Raw genomic sequence first — 17695 nt, 5'->3', positions numbered from 1 at the left:
GGTATGAGTCCCTCGAGTTTAACTTGGAAGCAGGTTCTCTCCAAGTCAAACAGTGCTTTGGTGCTAGATTTGCTTTATTTGGTCTTGTTAACTGCATTTATTAACATGGCCCTCCGGAATGGGCTGGGGATGTAAGACATCATCCAAACTCTAGTGGCTAGGAGTCACAGAGCATCCATTGTTTTGGTTTCTGTTCTCAGCAGTCTGTCTAACCAAGGTGTGCAGATCACACAGCAGCATAAATGACTGTCCATCTTTTACATGGAGACAATTTCAGTTGGTTGTACTGAAACATGCTTATAAAGTCATCCATCCACTGAATATCCACTTGATGTTATTGGCATCGGACACCAGTACTTCAGAATCTGTCTGGTCTGCCTTTGTCCTGTAGAGGGCAGTGGATTTCTGTCACTTCTGAAGTCGGCAGGAAAAGGGATTGTCCGACCTAACAGTGTGTGGCCCAAACATTCTGTACAAGGAGATGGTAGCCCTCATTGTATGGAATGAATTCAGGTAATCTGGGACATTTTTTACAAGCATTTTCTCATTGGAGCTTCCTGATTTACTAGTGCCCTGACCCTTTCTGTGACACCACACCAATCACGTTTTGTGATTTCAGTCACATAACATCCATGCTAAACCTTGACTCAAAATTATGTGGACTAAACATTGTCATAGCAGGGAAGAAAACTTTCTGTAGTTTAGGTGTCCCACATTACCCAATGACCCAAATTACCCGAATTCACCCTGCCTGTGTGAACATTTGAAATCATCATGTTTGTTTTTGCCTGACTTGATTATTTGGAGAGATAAACTATTGCTGAAACTTTGTAGATTAGAGTATGTAATGGCATAAAGAGGGTGGTCAGTGAATATCTTAAAACTAAAACTTTTACCAGATATAATGTGGTTCTGTTGAACAAATTGAATGCTTAGTAAAAGGGGACAACATCTCTAAATAAAACGTAATGTTACTCAGAAAAACAACTACGACATAGGAATAAAAAGCATGAGGAAAAAGTTATTTAATTTGGACTTGCTATGGTGAAACCCCATCAATTTTTAATCAAATAAAACATCTTGCTGAGAAAACACAGCACTCTTTTACAAACAAGGACAACGGTTGCTGTAAAAAATATGCTGAAAGCAGGACAGACCTGGCGTCAGTAGTGATTTTTTTTTTTACAAAAGATGCTGGATTTAACAACAAGTGTTTGGCGCTTAGACCCCATGGGAAAATCAATGATCAATGGGCTTAAGAGAAATCCCCCATGTAGTCTACGGCACTGGTGGCAGCAGCCGACGACCCAGCCAGAAGAGACAGAGCGGCCGAGTGGCGACGGGGAGGTGGAGGCCGGGTCTCTCACAGTGGTATCATGGAGAAACTATAGGGAGAGAAACGTATTTAAAGGCACGGCAGTGGTATGACAAGCTAAAGGAGAAGGGAGGTCACTGTGCTAACTGATAGAATCCCGATGATAGACCAGGCATTGAGGTAAAGGCAAAGGAGAGAGCGTGCGTAGCGGTGGCATTGTGCAGTGGGACGTAATATGTATGGTCGGAGCGCGCAGAGGTCGGTCTGGCCTGACTGAACTTGCGCTAAGCTTCATTTGGCACGGTAAAACCACAAATTATTCTTCTCTGTGTGGTCCCCCCCCCCACACACACACACACACACACACCACCACCACCACCACCAAAAGAAGGACTAGGGTATGTATATAGTATCTATAATATAAAAGCATAGGCTACACCACCATTGCATGACTCTATGGGTCCTCATATAATTCAAATAGTAGGCTATCCAACTGAATATTAGTCATCTTTGTCAGTGGACACCTGTTTCCCTGGTACAAAGAGGACTTTGTTGTGGAGTAATGAAGGAGAGGTCTTGCATTAGGAGAGAGGGGAATTGCTGGGCAGGACAGGTCTCTGCCTTCCACCCCCATAGTGGCAACAGCTATTCTGAGATCGTGAGAAGATATAATGAAAAGCCAAGTCTTTGGTTGTCACCCTTCAACTGCCTGCCTGTGCATATGAATATGTGTCATTGTATGCAACAGCGGACATATCAAGGGGCATATGCAACTCATTACTCAGCTGGAAAGCAAGACACAGCATGCTGGCTTCAGAAAAAAGTTGTCTATCAGGAGATGCAGTGTCCAAATACATATTTAGAAGACATAGTATGGACGTGTGTGTTTGATTGTCATGTTTTTCAAACAACATAACAGATGTTTGTTTTGATACCGGATCAGGTAACTTAATGTAATCCAACCCCCATGTTGGAGTAGGTAGGCCTATAACTGAGGCAAAGAATGGTCCGTTCTCTTTCTCTAAGCACGTTGAATGACTAACCTGTTTGTCCAACCGTTTTACAGGATGTAAAAGGGGTTTGTATTTTAGAGAAGTATTTTCAAGAAGCCGCACATTGTATTCAAATTCAGTCATCCCTTAAGAATGAATGAAACATGGACTGCATTGCATGTAATTCCACTCCCGTCCATAGAGACGCCCTGGTTCGAACACTGAAGTTTCATTGGAACCTGTTGTCTGACGTGGCCAAAAAACAATCGCCATCTTGAGGAAGGAAACGCCTTGATGAGGAAAGTCTTGACAGCCAACTAACAACTGTAAGAAAAAAAACTATTTCTACACTATGCATTTTGTACACTGGCGTTGAGTAGTCGCTTATATTTAACGAGTTATGCATGTATCTGTCTGAAATGTAAAGTATGCAAGCGTGCTGTCTTGGCAAGACTCTGAAGAAACTTGAGATATGGGAATGCTAGCTAGCCTAGCTAACTTTACTAGCTACTAGGAAGTTAGCTGTTTTGCTAGCTACACCGGTTCCATCCCGGTGCTGGAACCAATAGCCAAGTTTCATTATTAGCTTCCATGTTATACCATATATCTTCTGCATCCTCCAGTGAACGATAAGGTTGCCGGCGTCACATTAACTCACGGGTATCTATCTGGCTCGCCATCTATTTGACTGATCAGGTAACTTTGGCAGCATTTCAAATCAACGAATGGACAGGCCTGTATACTAGGTTGTTAACCAGCCCTTTACGTGTAGTTGGTATTTTATGTAATTGCAATTGAAACAGTTCAGCAAAATTTAATCAAAACTGTATTGCCATGCATGGGGAAGTTTGCGGTCACCTCCGACTTTTTCAGTGCATCATGGTTATAACTAGCTGACTGACGACGTTAATACTTTACCCATGCATTCTGTTTGTGTGTGCCGCAGGTTTCTCTTGACCATAGTTGATTCCCATCACCGGCATCATGGGGAATATGTTTGCAGGCCTGTTTAAAATGTTCGGTAAGAAAGAGATGAGAATTCTTATGGTGGGTCTCGACGCCGCAGGGAAAACAACAATTCTTTACAAGCTCAAACTTGGAGAAATTGTGACTACCATCCCAACCATAGGTGAGCATTTTACTCAAGTTGACAATGCATTCAAAATTTTAGTTGTGTATTGTTCAACATGAGCCTTACTCATACTTGAGTCAACTTCTGCTTTCCCTTTGTAAGTCTGACATTTTGTGAAACGGGTCTGTGTCGTAGGTTTTAACGTGGAAACAGTGGAGTACAAGAGTATAAGTTTTACTGTGTGGGATGTCGGCGGTCAAGACAAAATTCGACCGTTGTGGCGTCACTACTTTCAGAACACACAGGGTAGGTTTTGTGAAATGAACAAGCGTGTGTGATACTCTAAGAAACGTCTTCACTCAAACTATTCCTCACCGTTTCTGCCTGTCTCACGGTCACAGGTCTCATCTTCGTAGTGGACAGCAATGACAGAGAGCGAGTGAACGAAGCCAGGGAAGAGCTGATGAGGATGTTGGCAGAAGACGAGTTGAGAGAGGCTGTGCTATTAGTCTTTGCAAACAAACAGGTAAATGATAAGCTATCCATTCGTCTGCATGTGCCATTCAAAAACAAAGCACGTGTTTGTGTACATTGGCTGGTGACACGCACACTCATCTTACTCATCTTTTGATAAACATTTCATATATTTCTAGGACCTCCCGAATGCAATGGACGCAGCTGAGATCACAGACAAGCTTGGACTTCATTCCCTCCGCCATAGAAACTGGTACATCCAGGCCACCTGTGCCACAAGTGGGGATGGGCTGTATGAAGGACTGGATTGGTTGTCTAATCAGTTGAAGAACCAGAAATAACTAACTTCTGCTCTAAACTTCCATCCTGTACCTTCACTACCCTGCTCTGTACCCCTTCTGATGTTGCAAATTGAGCTACTCTGTCAACAAACAAAAAAATGAAACAAAACAAAAAGTACTCGAAGCTGCCCTCATTACATCTCTAGTTACAACACATACAACGGCCCAGGAGGGATTATCCCATCTTGGAAAGCTGTCAGGTTTCTTATTTAATGTAAATAGTCATGTTCTGGTTATGAGGCAGCTTATTGCACACTTACACACACAAAAACCCTGCCATGGTTGTTTCCCTTCCTGGCCCATAGGCGCACATAAGTGGAAAAGGGAGGCTAAAAACATAATGATGTAACCAGCTGTCATGTGATCTACCCCGGTCCCAGCCGGAGGAGTATTTACATCGATCTGTATGGTGGTCGCTGGTTGTTTGTACTGTACTGAGGAGCGATGAGTCATTGCGGGCTAACTATTCTGAACGATACACAGATGCACTACTTGCAACTACTTTTGGATACCTTAAATTGCAACCGTACTCTGTTCCAGCGTACAATTGAGCAAACACTGGCGTTACCAAGTTGTACTGTTTGAACTGTGAAAGTAACAAGATGAACCCTAAAACAAAAGTCGGCTTCAAAGTCAGTCGGCCTGCTTCAAAGAGGAGTCTTGTCAGCATTTACCAGCCTTTGTGGTCTGTCAGATGTTATAACTTCAATTGATAAGTGGATGCCATAATCCGTGTTCTTTTTAAATATCTCATTCACATGCTTTTTTGATTGGCAGAGATCCTGTCTGTTTAGTCTGACAGCATCTCAGGTTAATCGTGTTCATCAGCCTGAATTAGCAAAAACGCATGATGTGGTTTGTTGGGCTTGTCAGACATGCAATTGATTGTCTAACGGGACTGGCTAATTGATTGTTTACATTTTAAGCCTGCACAAGCATCCTGTCACCCTACTGTCAGCTCGTGCCCAAGGGTTGGGCTGTACTGATGAGGGACTGAAAGCAGTCACTCACTGATGTCCTCCGAGTGCTCAGAATAGCCTCCATCAAGACATTGTGCCATGCCTTTTTAACGAGAATGGTAAAATATATATTTATCTTTTGGAGCCAGGCATTTTGATGGCAATACAAAATCTGTATGATGAGCTACATGTTTAACATAGTGCTAGTTTTTCTTTATTTTTAATAATGTCCTTTGCTTAATTCTTTTGGGGTGCTTCAGTCCTCTTGTCAAAGATGCTGTTCCTTACCTTTATTTTTAACTAAAGGTCTGGGTGTTAAATGCTCTGAAATCGTCTATAAAGCAAAGTGGTGCATTAAACCCATGTTTCATAACTAAATGCCTGAATCTTTGTAAAAAAAAAAACAACAAAAAAAACATGTATATTAATCTATTATCAAACTTTGTCTAAATGTATTTTTTAAGTAACGTTATGTCATCTTTCATTTTGTGAGAAAAGCACTGTAATAAAGGAGATTGGAGAAAATATTGGCCTTGTAATTGTTAGATGTCGTGTCTGTTCCCCTTCAATGGTGAGTGGACCTTTTCCTGGTATACATGGCACCAAGTTTGAGAAGGATTCTGCCCTCACCACTCAAATCAAGTGACAAGGTCTTGCATGTATCTCAGTATGATAAACATGACCTTACTTCCACATCAGATAACACCCTAGTGCACAACTGGTCATCCGCACATGGACTGAAATTCTCCAGTAACACCCAAATGCTCTCACGGCTTGACCTGGGAAGGTGATGGTAACCACCCAAACTTGGTTTTTGATTAGTGACAAATGGCTAGCGGGGCCAGCACTGTGGGTTGAGCCTGCCCAGGCGCCATGGAGTTGGGGGGTGCAATTTAGGAGCAATCTAGGACAACGTTCTTTCAGGTTGATTAGGCTGCTATGGTTAACGCAGCCAAGCCTATAAAACATGGCAGGAGAGTATGGTGGTCATGGAATGGGAGGGGGCGTGAGTCTTGGGTCCCTTACAGGGTGGCTTTGTCTAGCCATCTCTCCTGCTGGTCCATCAGCTTGGTTTGTGTGTGGCAGCCCTAACGGTACTCGGCCATATAAAGAACCCGCCTGGTTTTTTGCACTCTCCTTTGTGAATGCCTTGCTCTTTTTAGTGCACCCCCAGGTGCCAGCCAGCAGAATGCACCCTTTCAGACCAATTCAGGGCAAATGCAAACACTACAGTCCATTATGACTAGTAGAGTGCATTCCAATGGTATCTCAACAGCCAGGGAGCTGAACCTAGAACAGAGAAGGACAAAGGAGTGCTAGGTTGACAGAGGAAAGAAAAGGAGCAGAGCTGCTGAGCAGTGAGATGCACAGTAGGATGGAAGAGAGGTGTTAGACAAAAGAATTGAGGAGCATCTCAGGGGATATTTAATAGACACGTTCATCAGGACAAACCGGACAGTAGACTGGTCAGGAAGTGGTTGAAAGTGTTTGAAGCAATAATTCACAAGTGGACTTTTTAATGCATTTTTTATTGAGAAACCGTACATTATCTTCCTCCTTCGTCATGTGGTGTGAGCAACATCCGAGATTGGATTCAGAGAACTGAGCAATACAGAAATCCATTAAAACACACAAATAAATGATGCATTGGGTTTTACCGCCTACATATGACAAAACATGACATAAAAACTACACAGTAATAAAGAGACTCAAATGAACAACGGCCTGTTAGTTCCAAATATGAATCTGTCACAGGAATGTTCAAAAGAAAGGCGTCTGAGAGAGCAAACTGACTGGTGTCCAGGCCCAGTGCAGTGGGTCCAGGCTGGGCATGCAGACCATGCTGCTGTGCTGTGGTGTGGAGCGCTCCCTCCGCGTGTGCCTGATGGGGGGGGGGGGGGGTGAGGGTGGACATTAGTTGTCAGAATCTGTGTCGTGGCGCCGCCTGTGGCTTTGTGTGGGAGCAGCAGGGGCCGTCTTGTGGCTGGCACGGTTACGGGGGACAGGGGACCCCCCGTCGGAGGAGTCTGTGTCATGCCGCTGATGGCGTCGTTGGGGGGAAGGGAGGTAGTGCTCGGCCTTTGCCCCCCCCCTTGAATGGCTGTCATTGGGTCTGGCTCCACTCTGACTGCGGCATGATGGATTATGATGATGGTGGTCCTTTCTGTGTCTAAGCACACACACACACACACACACAGTCAGGCAATGATTGGGAGAGAAAAGGTGGGGTTGAGTGAGGCAGTGTGTGATCCTGGTGGGGATGATACACAGATATCATTTCTTTGATATCATGTTTTCTCAGAGACAGGGTTCGTACAGATACTGCACAATGAAATTCCAGGACTTTCAAGGATTTTTAAGCACTATTTTGGGGGTTTTCAATAACTACAAGCAGAGATCTCATTTATCAAACATATATGTTATTTACTTTAAATTAATCCTTATTAAATGATACAAATGTTATTCAATCAAGAGCAGCAAGTGATTTTCTCTTTTTCTTTTGATCCTTCATTAACCTGAATGAGAAGAACAGCAGTGGGTTTATTAGATGGCTGTCTCTTTAAGACCTGACGCGCATGCTGCGGATCAGACACAAATCCGGTTTTCTTCTAGCTCTTCACCTTCATTTAAAAACTTTGAAACTAATTTTAGACTGTGCTTAAGAGGATATTGCCGAAAATTGACATTTTGACCATTTTCTGTTTCATCCTTAAGTAGGCCAAATCAATACGGTCCTGGCGCACACTGTCTGAGAAGAAGCGGCTTTGTGTGTGCAAAAAATGCCGCTTCAGACAATGCTTCTTCAGAACCAAATAGATTTCTACTTTGGCTCTTATTGTGCTTGAAAAACAAATTAATTGAGAGCATGCTCATATGCTATAACGTTACCAAAGAATGCCAGAAAAAAAAGGATGGTGCTTTAATTAAATCACCAGGAGGGGGATGGGCTGAGGCGTTGATTTTGAGCAAAAATACTGTATTTATGTTTATTTTTATGAACACTTCAAAATTACTTTGTAAATTCATATATGTTTTTAAATAATTCAAGCACTTTTCAAGTACCTCGTCATTAATATGACGAGCCTTTCCAAGGCTTTTTCAGGACTTAAATTTCAAAAACTCAAATTCAAGTACTTCAAGCACTTTCAGCACCTTGTACGAACCCTGTAGAGAGGTTCAATTACTTACTGATAGCCGATTATAATTTTTGTATTGCTAAATATCTCTATAGGCAATTATAATAATATGAGGTGTGGTGACACATCACAGTGGATTGAGTATATTTCACTAGGGCCAATGCTTTCAGATTGAACAACAAAACTTTGGTGAAATGGATGGACTAAGTTCATAAAACAGAGCTTTGGAACCCTCTAGTGGTCAGACAAGATAGTAGAAATATTGGGCTAACCTTTTACTGTCAAAGTCGGATTCTGAGGATGACAAAGAGTCTTGTCTCTGTCTTTTCTTCTTCTTTTCCTTCTTCCTTTTCTCTTTTTTGCTCTTTTTCTCCTTTTTCTTCTTTTTCTTCTCATGGCTATGGAATGAAGGTGACAGATTAGAGAGCTACTGAACACTAACCATCCAAAACCGACAACTGTAAATTATTTTTCTGTAGACTCAGTTTAAGTATTTCTCACCTTATATCTACATCCTGTTTTTCAGTATTCTCAGATGCCTTTTTGATGGAACTTTCCGGATGTACTTCAGATTTATGGTGCTGTGGGAAAAAAGCACACCATAAACAAAATCAACATCTAGCAAACAAAAATAATATGGGGGGTTTCTTGTGTGTTTAGAGCTCAACTCAGAAACTTGTCATTTAAACTGACAGAACCATTGCCTGACAAAACAAAAGTATCTTACAGTGAAGACGGACAAGCCGATCTTGGCAGCCTCCTTCTCCTGTTGGGACATCATCAGTTTCCGTGATCCTACACTGGAGATGAAGACACAAATCATTGAAAACCCTACAATCAAAATACAGTAAGAGGCCACGCATTGTCTTTACTTTACATTCAAGAGGATCCAGAAACAAATACTGTAGTCAATAAAATATACAAAACTGGTGTAAGCGACTTTAATTTAGAGGCTTATGATAAATGCATCCCCCCAAAATTTGGGTGCTTTTACCTGGAGCTTCCAAGACCTGAAACACGGTCCACATCTCTCTCCTCACCATCTACATCTTCCCTCCGACATACGTCTGCCAAATCCTGATAAGCATATTCATATCATATATATGGTTGTCAACAATGACCTGATGAAAGCCAATCTTTCACATGTCTAAGAAAAACAACATTTCAGAATTATGAGAGGATAAATGACCTCTTTGGTCAGCCCAGTTGGTTGTCTCCTAATATTTTTGTGTCCTCTGTAAAGAAAGGGAAAAACAAGTTAAGAAGGTCCAGTTTTCTTTGCATGGTTCTATGGTTTCTACTTAATATAACACTTACAGAGCTACCATAAGAGCCTCCTGCTCTGCTACTTTTACAGCAGCAAGCTCCTCTTCTCTGGACAAAGGTGCACCACCTTTCTTGTCCTTGGCATACCAGGTTAGGTCTTTGCCCTTTTGCCATCGACCGACAGGTGCCATTAGAGAGTTCCCTGGGGACACAATTATGATGAAAATGTGCGTTCAGTATTGAGTCCTATGATATAATTATAATGAATTTTAGGAACGAGAACGCCAAATGGTCAAATGACAGTATCTTGGCTGAAGATAGATTGACGACAAAAAAATATTCTGTCCTGCTTTTATGCGTAATATATCTCACTGTTAAATACAGATACTAGCTGGCTGACTGTATTTAATGCATTTGGTACTATACAGATAAACTTGCTGTGTGTTATCAGGGCAGAGTAATGAACTTGCATTTATTATCTTACCCCCCAAAAAACGCGGGCGCCCACCTAGATACGCTACGTACTTTTGGCGTTCGCCGTACTCAGCGTCACCCACTTCAATATGGTAGCTTGCATTAATCTTCTGCTAAATTACGATATCAGACGGTAGCTAGCAGGCGTGGTGACCAAGTTAGCAACTACAAAGCAAGGACACTTAAGACTTCCGTATTTTTGAGATACCAAAAACCAATGCAATGAGGGGATATACATCTGGAAAAGGTAAGACATTGTGCCACATGTGCAGCATTATCTGGCTCGTAACTTTACATAATCAACGTTGCCAGCACGCACTGCTAGCTAGCCGATCTACTCACCAAGGTAGTTTTCCCTGTGTTTATCGCCTTTTACATCGTCCCAGTTGAACTGATCTTGACCTCCCCTTACACCTCCAGATCTCGAGGACCCAAACATTACTGCAATGTTTGTTTGACAGACGCGCCACTGGTAGTAGTGTGGGGAGTTAAACTACTCCACACGTGCACGCTAGTGCCACTGTAGTAGGAGAGGCCTTGTTAAGTTTTCAGCCGGGAAGTATCCTGACCCCCTCGAATAAACGAAAGGATAGCGCTGGCCCTGGGATAAGATGATGACGAAGGTGTGCCTAGCTGGCTTAAATATGGCTTGTTTATAAATCAGCTAGTTAGTTAACTAAACAAGGACACCTCTAACGCTTGAACTAAAGGAAACCAAAACTATAAACTCCCAACGGACTCATTGCATTATGGTAGCCTAGCTTGTTCGCTAACCAGTATCTAGCTAACGATTAACGTTTGTCAGCTGGTTATGCAGGGGTTATCGCGCGCAAGCTTTTTCAGGCTGCATCCATGGTCTTCTACACTACATTATTGGAATAATGGCAATAAGCATTTTAACGCCCAAAATGCATGCATAATGGTGGTTCATTTATTATTGGATTTTTTGGTTCATTGTCTATGAAGATGTAGGATTTTGCTGGTATTCCTGTTTGACTCGTGCGCAGCAAGGATTGTTTAACTACTTCCGCGCAGTAGTCTAGACGTTTACGACGGCTCGTGATGATGACGTCAGCACCCTCACAATTACTGTAATGTCTCTCACACGAAAAGTAGACCGTGGAGAAAGACACTTTGGAGACGATACATATTTCTGGGACAACAGGCATTGCAGATGTACGTGAGATATTTTTCCAGGCTCTTCTCAGGTATGATGTATCAGTAGTTGTGCCAATAATTTGTTTAATCATGTATTCATTCTCCAAGCCAGATAGTCTGATGATGTAGAACCTCCGCGTTAATCTGTTCAGTGATGCTGGTCAAGCCGTTTTAAGCAGAATCTTCAGATGGATATTGTTTCTTCATGATTTGTCATCATGGAATATTTGCTACATTCATAACAAGGGGAATAATGTGTTTCATAGCTGACATTTAAATCACCACACACTTAATCCACACAGTTGATAATGGTATGCGGCTAGTTGGATATAGCTGACAAACTGAGTTGGGCCATTTGTGGTCAGCTATTATCAGTAGTAATTTAGACAACATTATAAGCGCAAAGGTGTTATTTGTCCAGTTTGTAATGCAGACTTGTAATGCTGACTTCCAACTGATGTCCAACATTTCTTATTAGAAAGACCACCAACCATTATTAACCATCCACACACACTCACGAGAAACATACCACCTTTGTTTATAATTGCACCCCACAGTGGACTGCAGTCACCAATAATATAATAAACTTAACAGAGGACACATGTTTAAAGTTTGGTCACATGCTAAGGAGAAAAAAACTAGCCCTAATGCAAAATGCTGATCTTTGGACCAGGAAACTGATCTCTCAAGTAATTTCAAGCTCACATGCCCTTAATTTCCTAACACAGTCCTCTTTCAAAGACTAATGAAGCTTTGCAGATCAGTGAGACTATGGGCTTTAGTGTTCTTCAAATGTTGAAGTATGTCATGTTGTGTTGCAACTCATTCACTTACTGACTCGACCTGCACGAGAAGGAATGTTCATTCATGTATGAACAAAATAATGGGAATGACAGGATTTGGTTTAGGGATTTGCCAAGTCATTTGAGCCTGACTCTTGGACCTTGAGTGTCATTTTAATAAAGTCTCTCAGTGACCTGGCGTCAGAGTGGAGGCTCTGTTTCTGACGCAGTGTTTAAAACATTCAAGAGGCGAGAGAATGCCTCTGTCACTTGCAGCTGCGATACCCGCCTTGCAGGATCCGTTTGGTAGGGAGACGGGGCAGGGCTAAAGCAGTGCGTTCAGGTATCGGTTCAACAAAAGAAAGTAGCGATTGGGAACGTGCTGGAAATGTGATGTCTTTTTTACTGTTGTTTTCTTCTGCAAACTGACTCGTAGGTTCAGCTTGTCATTGAAGAGGCTTGTTGCTGAGGGATCACTGGGGGCAAAGCATGGCATGGTATCCTTGCAGTGTGTCTTATTTTAGGAGATTTTTTTATCTCCATACCTGGCTTATTTTCAATAGGCTTCTTCTTTTCTTGTTTCCTACGGTCTGTTGGGTAAAACCTGCTACACTAGTCTGGACAATGGTAATAGATGTTCTTGACAGTATTGGGGGCAGGTAGTTATCTTTGTGCTGATGGTTTCTTAGTTGTGACAGGTAAGCTGAATCACGTTTCATCTTTTGTTAATCTAGACATGATAGTATAGTTGTCCAAGCAGGACAGTAGAACAGTTGGTCAGGCCCTTCCTGTTGGAGCTGTACAATTTATATGCACAGACACACAAACACAGGCACACCCTTCTGCACAGAATCTCTTCCTCTGGCCGTTCTTGCCCTCCCACTTCCTGCTCAGTGTTTATCCTGCTCTCACACACACACACACACACACACACACACACACACACACACACACACACACGTCAGCACGGAGAGAAGAGATGGGTAAGGAGAGAATGGAAGAAACCTGTTAGAATGAAGACTTCAGAGGGTTAGATGTTTGAGAAACTTGGTGAAAGATTGAGGTCATTGTTGTATTGTCAGTCAAGTAGATTTGGAGGTCAGAACCCTTTTTTTTTTTCCTTTGGCATAGTACAATGCTAACTTAGCCTAATGCTAAGACTGTTCTCCAGTTTCGCTTTCATAATTCTCTATGTTTTCGAATCCACTAAGTGGACTATGCCTATGCTAGTTATGTTATTGCAACAGCTTGTTTTAACATATGTTCTTTTAAGTTTGTTGTTTATTGCTTTCTTTAACCTATTGGCATATATATGGATTCTAAGCTTTGTTGTTAAGTGGTTGTGTGTGCTTATCTGAAAATTAGTCAAAATTGGTCAAATATAGCCTATCCTTTTCTCCACAAATGTGATGTTGGTGAGTCTGTTTTTCCGAACCTTGCTTATTTGCTTCATAATTACTCAACCTCAAAAATAGGAAGGTTCTCCAATTAGGACACGTAGGCATATTTCCTGATTAGAGGCTCCCTAGAAACAGGACCTGATTACCTCTCTTGTGTCTACCGGTCTTGTCTAAGCATGTTTTGATTGCTTACTTGGGTTTCTGGAAAGGAAAATACCAAGAACAAGATAATCAAGAAAATCCTGTAATTCAAGGTTGTTTGTGTACAGTGGTGCCACTGTATTTCGTTACAAGTTGTTAAGTAATCTCTCATCAGATTCCTAGTTCCAGGTTAGCACGGGGTGTCAAGTGACCACGCCCTGACCAAGCCCAGTGTGGAGCAGGGCAGTGTAACCTGTCCTCACCACTTTCTTGTCCTCTGTCCCCACAGCTATGGCTGGACCCAGGCCTGTGGTGCTGAGCGGCCCATCTGGGGCAGGCAAGAGCACCCTCCTCAAGAGGCTCATGAAGGAGCACGAGGGCATCTTCGGTTTCAGCGTGTCGCGTAAGTCCCCCCCGGTCCCACTGTACCGCTCATCGTCCACATGAGACGATGAGTAAGACAGATCTCCGGCTTGCCCGGCTCTCTGCACTGTGTCTTGGAGGATGTCAAAAGAGAAAAAGAGGCCTCAACCCCCCCCAAAATGTTGTTCTCATCTCTCAGATACAACGAGGAACCCTCGTCCTGGGGAAGAGAACGGCAAAGGTACGCTGCCTGGCTCAAGCCCGGTCCTCTCGTGTCACTTCCCTTGTTACCAAACAAGTCTGGTCTTCCGCTCTCTCACGGTGGTTTTGCGGTCGCTTCAGATTACCATTACGTCACGAGGGAAGCCATGCAGGCGGCCATCGACCGGGGGGAGTTCATCGAGAACGCCGAGTTTTCGGGGAACATGTACGGAACGAGCAAAGCTGCCGTCCAGGCCGTGCAGGCCAGGAACCTCATCTGCATCCTGGACATTGACATGCAGGGCGTGAAGAACATCAAGAGGACCGACCTCAACCCCATCTACATCTCCATCCAACCTCCCTCCATGAACATCCTGGTGAGCCTTTGGCACGTCTGCCAAGCAGGCCTGCTTGATAAGCACACGCGCCTCCTCGACGCTCTCTTTTATCTGCAGCTGTGGCCATGCACTCGTGTGTGCTTTTGTTCTTGGCTGCGTAAGCAGGGTTTCGTCCCAAAAAGTGCCACCCCATCATTTTATATTTGATTTCTGTCTCTTTCAGGAAAATCGTTTGAGGGACAGAAAAACGGAGTCGGAGGACAGCCTTCAGAAGCGCTTGGAAGCGGCCCACGTGGACATGAAACTGAGTAAGTCTGACCGCAGCTTAGAGAAAGCTTTCTCACAAATCCCATTTGGCTGTCTTGATGAGCTCTGCTTTGTCTTTTAAGGCAAGGAGCCTGGTGTTTTTGATGTTGTTATCGTCAACGATAACCTGGAGGAAGCCTATGCCAAACTTCAGGTTGCCCTACTGGAGGTGAGTTATCATAGGACTTAATGTAGCTCTCTGGAATTGGACCACATCATACATTGTGCTTGTTGAACAGTCGTCAGCGAAATGTCAAATTTGGAAAAAATCCTTTCTCTCCAGGAAATCAAGCAAGTCGAGAAGAACAACATGCCCTCTTAAGGTTTGAGAAGCCTGACAGCTCACCCCCACCTCAGTCTACTCTCACTGCATGGTAGACTCCCCATTCCAGTCCAGAACATTCCGACATGTAAACCCCGGACAACATTGCTCACTCAAACGCAGATGTTCAATGCCGTGTTTTAGATTGCTCAAGAATACCTTCGCCCTCCTCTTCTTTTGTCTGTCTGGTGTCAGGTTAGAAGATTGTTGTCACAGAAGGATCCACGGTGCATGTTACACATTAATTTTCTTATGTTCACCATAAAGGAGGGAGTGACAGCACAGGAAAGACTGCCTTGTTTTTGATTTGGAGTCCTTATAGCAGCCTATTGTATTATCTTTATTAATCTCCGATGAAGAGGAACCAGTCTAGCTGGTAGGCAACACTCCCACAGGTCTTGAAAAAAATAAATATATAATCATGGTGGGGTTACAGTTCTATAAACTAGAAATTCTCTGATTATCTTAAATGTAGGAAGCTATAGCTCTACCGCTTGCATAACTCAATATATCTAATCATCTCCACTACCCTGCCTCATAACTTGCGTGTTGCGTGCACAGTAAGGTACCGTTCCACGGTATCAGTGCCAGAGAAGTGCACATTCAAGGATTCCTGGCTGGAAAATGTCAGTAATGCGCACATTGCCGGAAATAATTTCCGCAAATAATCAATTAAACTGTAGTCAATGGGCGAGGCAGCATTTAAAAATCTTCGTACACAGATATGACGAAGCTTGTTCTTCAGACTAAGGAAACCCCTGTGTATCTTGGATGGTTTTAACATGACATGCTCCAGCAGTACGAAATGACGTTCAGTGTCGATACAGCAGCACATTTTGAGATCCGGGTTGTGTCATTATCAAACTATTGACGATGCACAAAAGTTCCACTGCTTTCAGTCACATGAGTATCATGTAATATCTGGACAGTGGCCACTTTAATGGTATCAGACCTACAGACATAAAAGTCACTACATACAAGACTTTCTAAATGGGAGATGACAACTAAATCCAATTCATGCTGAAATCATCCTGTGTTGAGTCTGTGAATTTGAGAAAATGGGTAATTGAAAGTCACTGAAAAGTCAATTTGATGTTTAACAAGGGAACCCTGAGTAAGAGTTGAAAAGGTAATCAGAGGTGGTTGGTTGATAAAGGCACTGCTGTTTTTTTAAGTTTGACCACATCTTGTTCTATTTATTACTATTTGGTTGATGAAGGAGAACTTATTGTGGAGAGGTTTTAGTCAGAATAATGCTTTATCAGCTACTGTCAACTGGTTCCATTGTCAAAGCCAGGAACATATAGAAGGAGAAAGTTGTTGAGTATTTTGATGCTAACCTCCGGTTACTTTTTGAAAAGGGACTTTTGAGTCTCATGCATTTCTGTTGTGTGTGTGTGTATATAGGGCAGCTAACAACCACAAAGTCAGGTTTGGATTACAGCACACTCAAGCTAACCAATAACGATGTAGTTCTGGACACAGATTTTCATTATAAATCTCAACTGATCTCAGGAACTAGCTGCTGTGTACTGCTTAGGGATCCATGTTAATCAGATGGCTGAATTACTACCATCAACTAGCACTTAACATTACAGTTCATCAGCATTCAGCAACACAAAAAATAATAATATATATATATTGCATTCTGAACTACCCATTAAAACACTCAACACTTGGTATCTTCATGTTACCAACAGAGAATTTGAAGGTATTTGTTTTGGAATTATCGTTGATGATTGAACTCTAGGTAATTTGTGACAAAAAAAGAATACCAATATTACCCAATCTTGATTCACAATGTGAACATCTGACAGCAAGGTTTATAATCATGATAAAGGTCACAATTTTTTTAGACCATATCTGAACTTGTGAATGGCGTCAAAATGCCTATTCTTTTTCTTGACAGATTTATATTGTACATTTGTAAATCTTTTATATTGCATGTTGTGTTGTTACATATTTCTTTTACAGTCCGATCATCAATTTATAATGATGCCTCGTAAGCCTCCCTTGTTGTAAATCAGCAGTGTGTCGGTCCTGTATCTCATTGAAGGATTGTGGAAGTTAAAGAAATCCCATTGGAAACAAGCACACATCATCCACTTTACTTGAAACAGGCTATTTGAATTCCAAAAAGATTTCATGTCCAAGTTGGAAGTTTACACACAGCAGGATTTGTTGTCCCAGCTTTTTATCTGTGTATGTCGCTTGGTATGTTTAACAAAGTAATTGTTGAAAGCCTTAAATTAACTAAATTATTAACAGTCAACTGATGTAATTGCCCTGATTTGTATTGCTTTAACAACATAAAGGACTAAACATTGCAAATGTTCTAAGATGTTTAGAAATGCATGTCAACGGATGTATTTGCTCTTCCTCGTAAATGTATCTCGTTCCTTGCTCAAAATGTTTACTTTAACAACATAACTAAACATTGCATATGTTCTAAGGTGTCTAGAGATGCATGTTTGCTTGGTTCCAATATTTAAACGTACACTGCTTTTAGAAACAAGCCATTGTTGGATATGTAAGTCATAGAAAAGCAATGTGTGTATTTTACAAATGTAATAAATTTAAACAAGTGTGTAGCGTCCCATTTTTTCGAACTAATGTATAACTTTCATTCTAGTGTGTATTGGATAATACATTAC

The 17695-nt window shown here is 42.1% G+C and overlaps 3 protein-coding genes across 5 annotated transcripts; 2 read left to right on the top strand and 1 right to left on the bottom strand.

Moving 5' to 3' along the window:
* The first annotated feature begins 2545 nt into the window (after positions 1–2545).
* arf1 (ADP-ribosylation factor 1) lies at positions 2546–5680 on the top strand. Of its 2 annotated transcripts, XM_084706612.1 has the most exons (6): positions 2546–2633; positions 2931–3003; positions 3254–3436; positions 3575–3685; positions 3781–3905; positions 4033–5680. In XM_084706612.1, exons 3-6 carry the CDS (start codon positions 3292–3294, stop codon positions 4192–4194), a joined length of 543 nt encoding a protein of 180 aa, XP_084562738.1. In that variant the 5' UTR covers positions 2546–2633; positions 2931–3003; positions 3254–3291; the 3' UTR covers positions 4195–5680. The 2 variants fall into 2 exon arrangements, with proteins under 2 accessions (XP_084562738.1, XP_084562739.1); XM_084706613.1 differs by lacking the exon at positions 2931–3003 and having other exon boundaries at positions 2553–2633.
* A 983-nt stretch (positions 5681–6663) lies between these two features.
* c10h1orf35 (chromosome 10 C1orf35 homolog) lies at positions 6664–11051 on the bottom strand. The gene is made up of 8 exons (XM_084706608.1): positions 10373–11051; positions 9608–9758; positions 9480–9525; positions 9285–9367; positions 9018–9090; positions 8792–8871; positions 8563–8688; positions 6664–7323 (listed from the first exon to the last, which is right to left on the bottom strand). The coding sequence occupies exons 1-8, from the start codon at positions 10467–10469 to the stop codon at positions 7068–7070; spliced, it is 912 nt and encodes a 303-aa protein (XP_084562734.1). The 5' UTR covers positions 10470–11051; the 3' UTR covers positions 6664–7067.
* A 15-nt stretch (positions 11052–11066) lies between these two features.
* guk1a (guanylate kinase 1a) lies at positions 11067–17628 on the top strand. 2 transcript variants are annotated; one of them, XM_084706609.1, is made up of 7 exons: positions 11067–11206; positions 13801–13914; positions 14074–14115; positions 14217–14452; positions 14637–14721; positions 14803–14888; positions 15003–17628. In XM_084706609.1, the coding sequence occupies exons 1-7, from the start codon at positions 11125–11127 to the stop codon at positions 15039–15041; spliced, it is 684 nt and encodes a 227-aa protein (XP_084562735.1). In that variant the 5' UTR covers positions 11067–11124; the 3' UTR covers positions 15042–17628. The 2 variants fall into 2 exon arrangements, with proteins under 2 accessions (XP_084562735.1, XP_084562737.1); XM_084706611.1 differs by having other exon boundaries at positions 11121–11238.
* Positions 17629–17695: the final 67 nt, after the last annotated feature.

The sequence above is a fragment of the Hypomesus nipponensis genome, chromosome 10, assembly GCF_054491055.1.
Source record: "Hypomesus nipponensis isolate SF chromosome 10, ASM5449105v1, whole genome shotgun sequence".
NCBI classification, from domain to species: domain Eukaryota; kingdom Metazoa; phylum Chordata; class Actinopteri; order Osmeriformes; family Osmeridae; genus Hypomesus; species Hypomesus nipponensis.
This window is presented reverse-complemented; position numbering and strand designations above follow the sequence as displayed.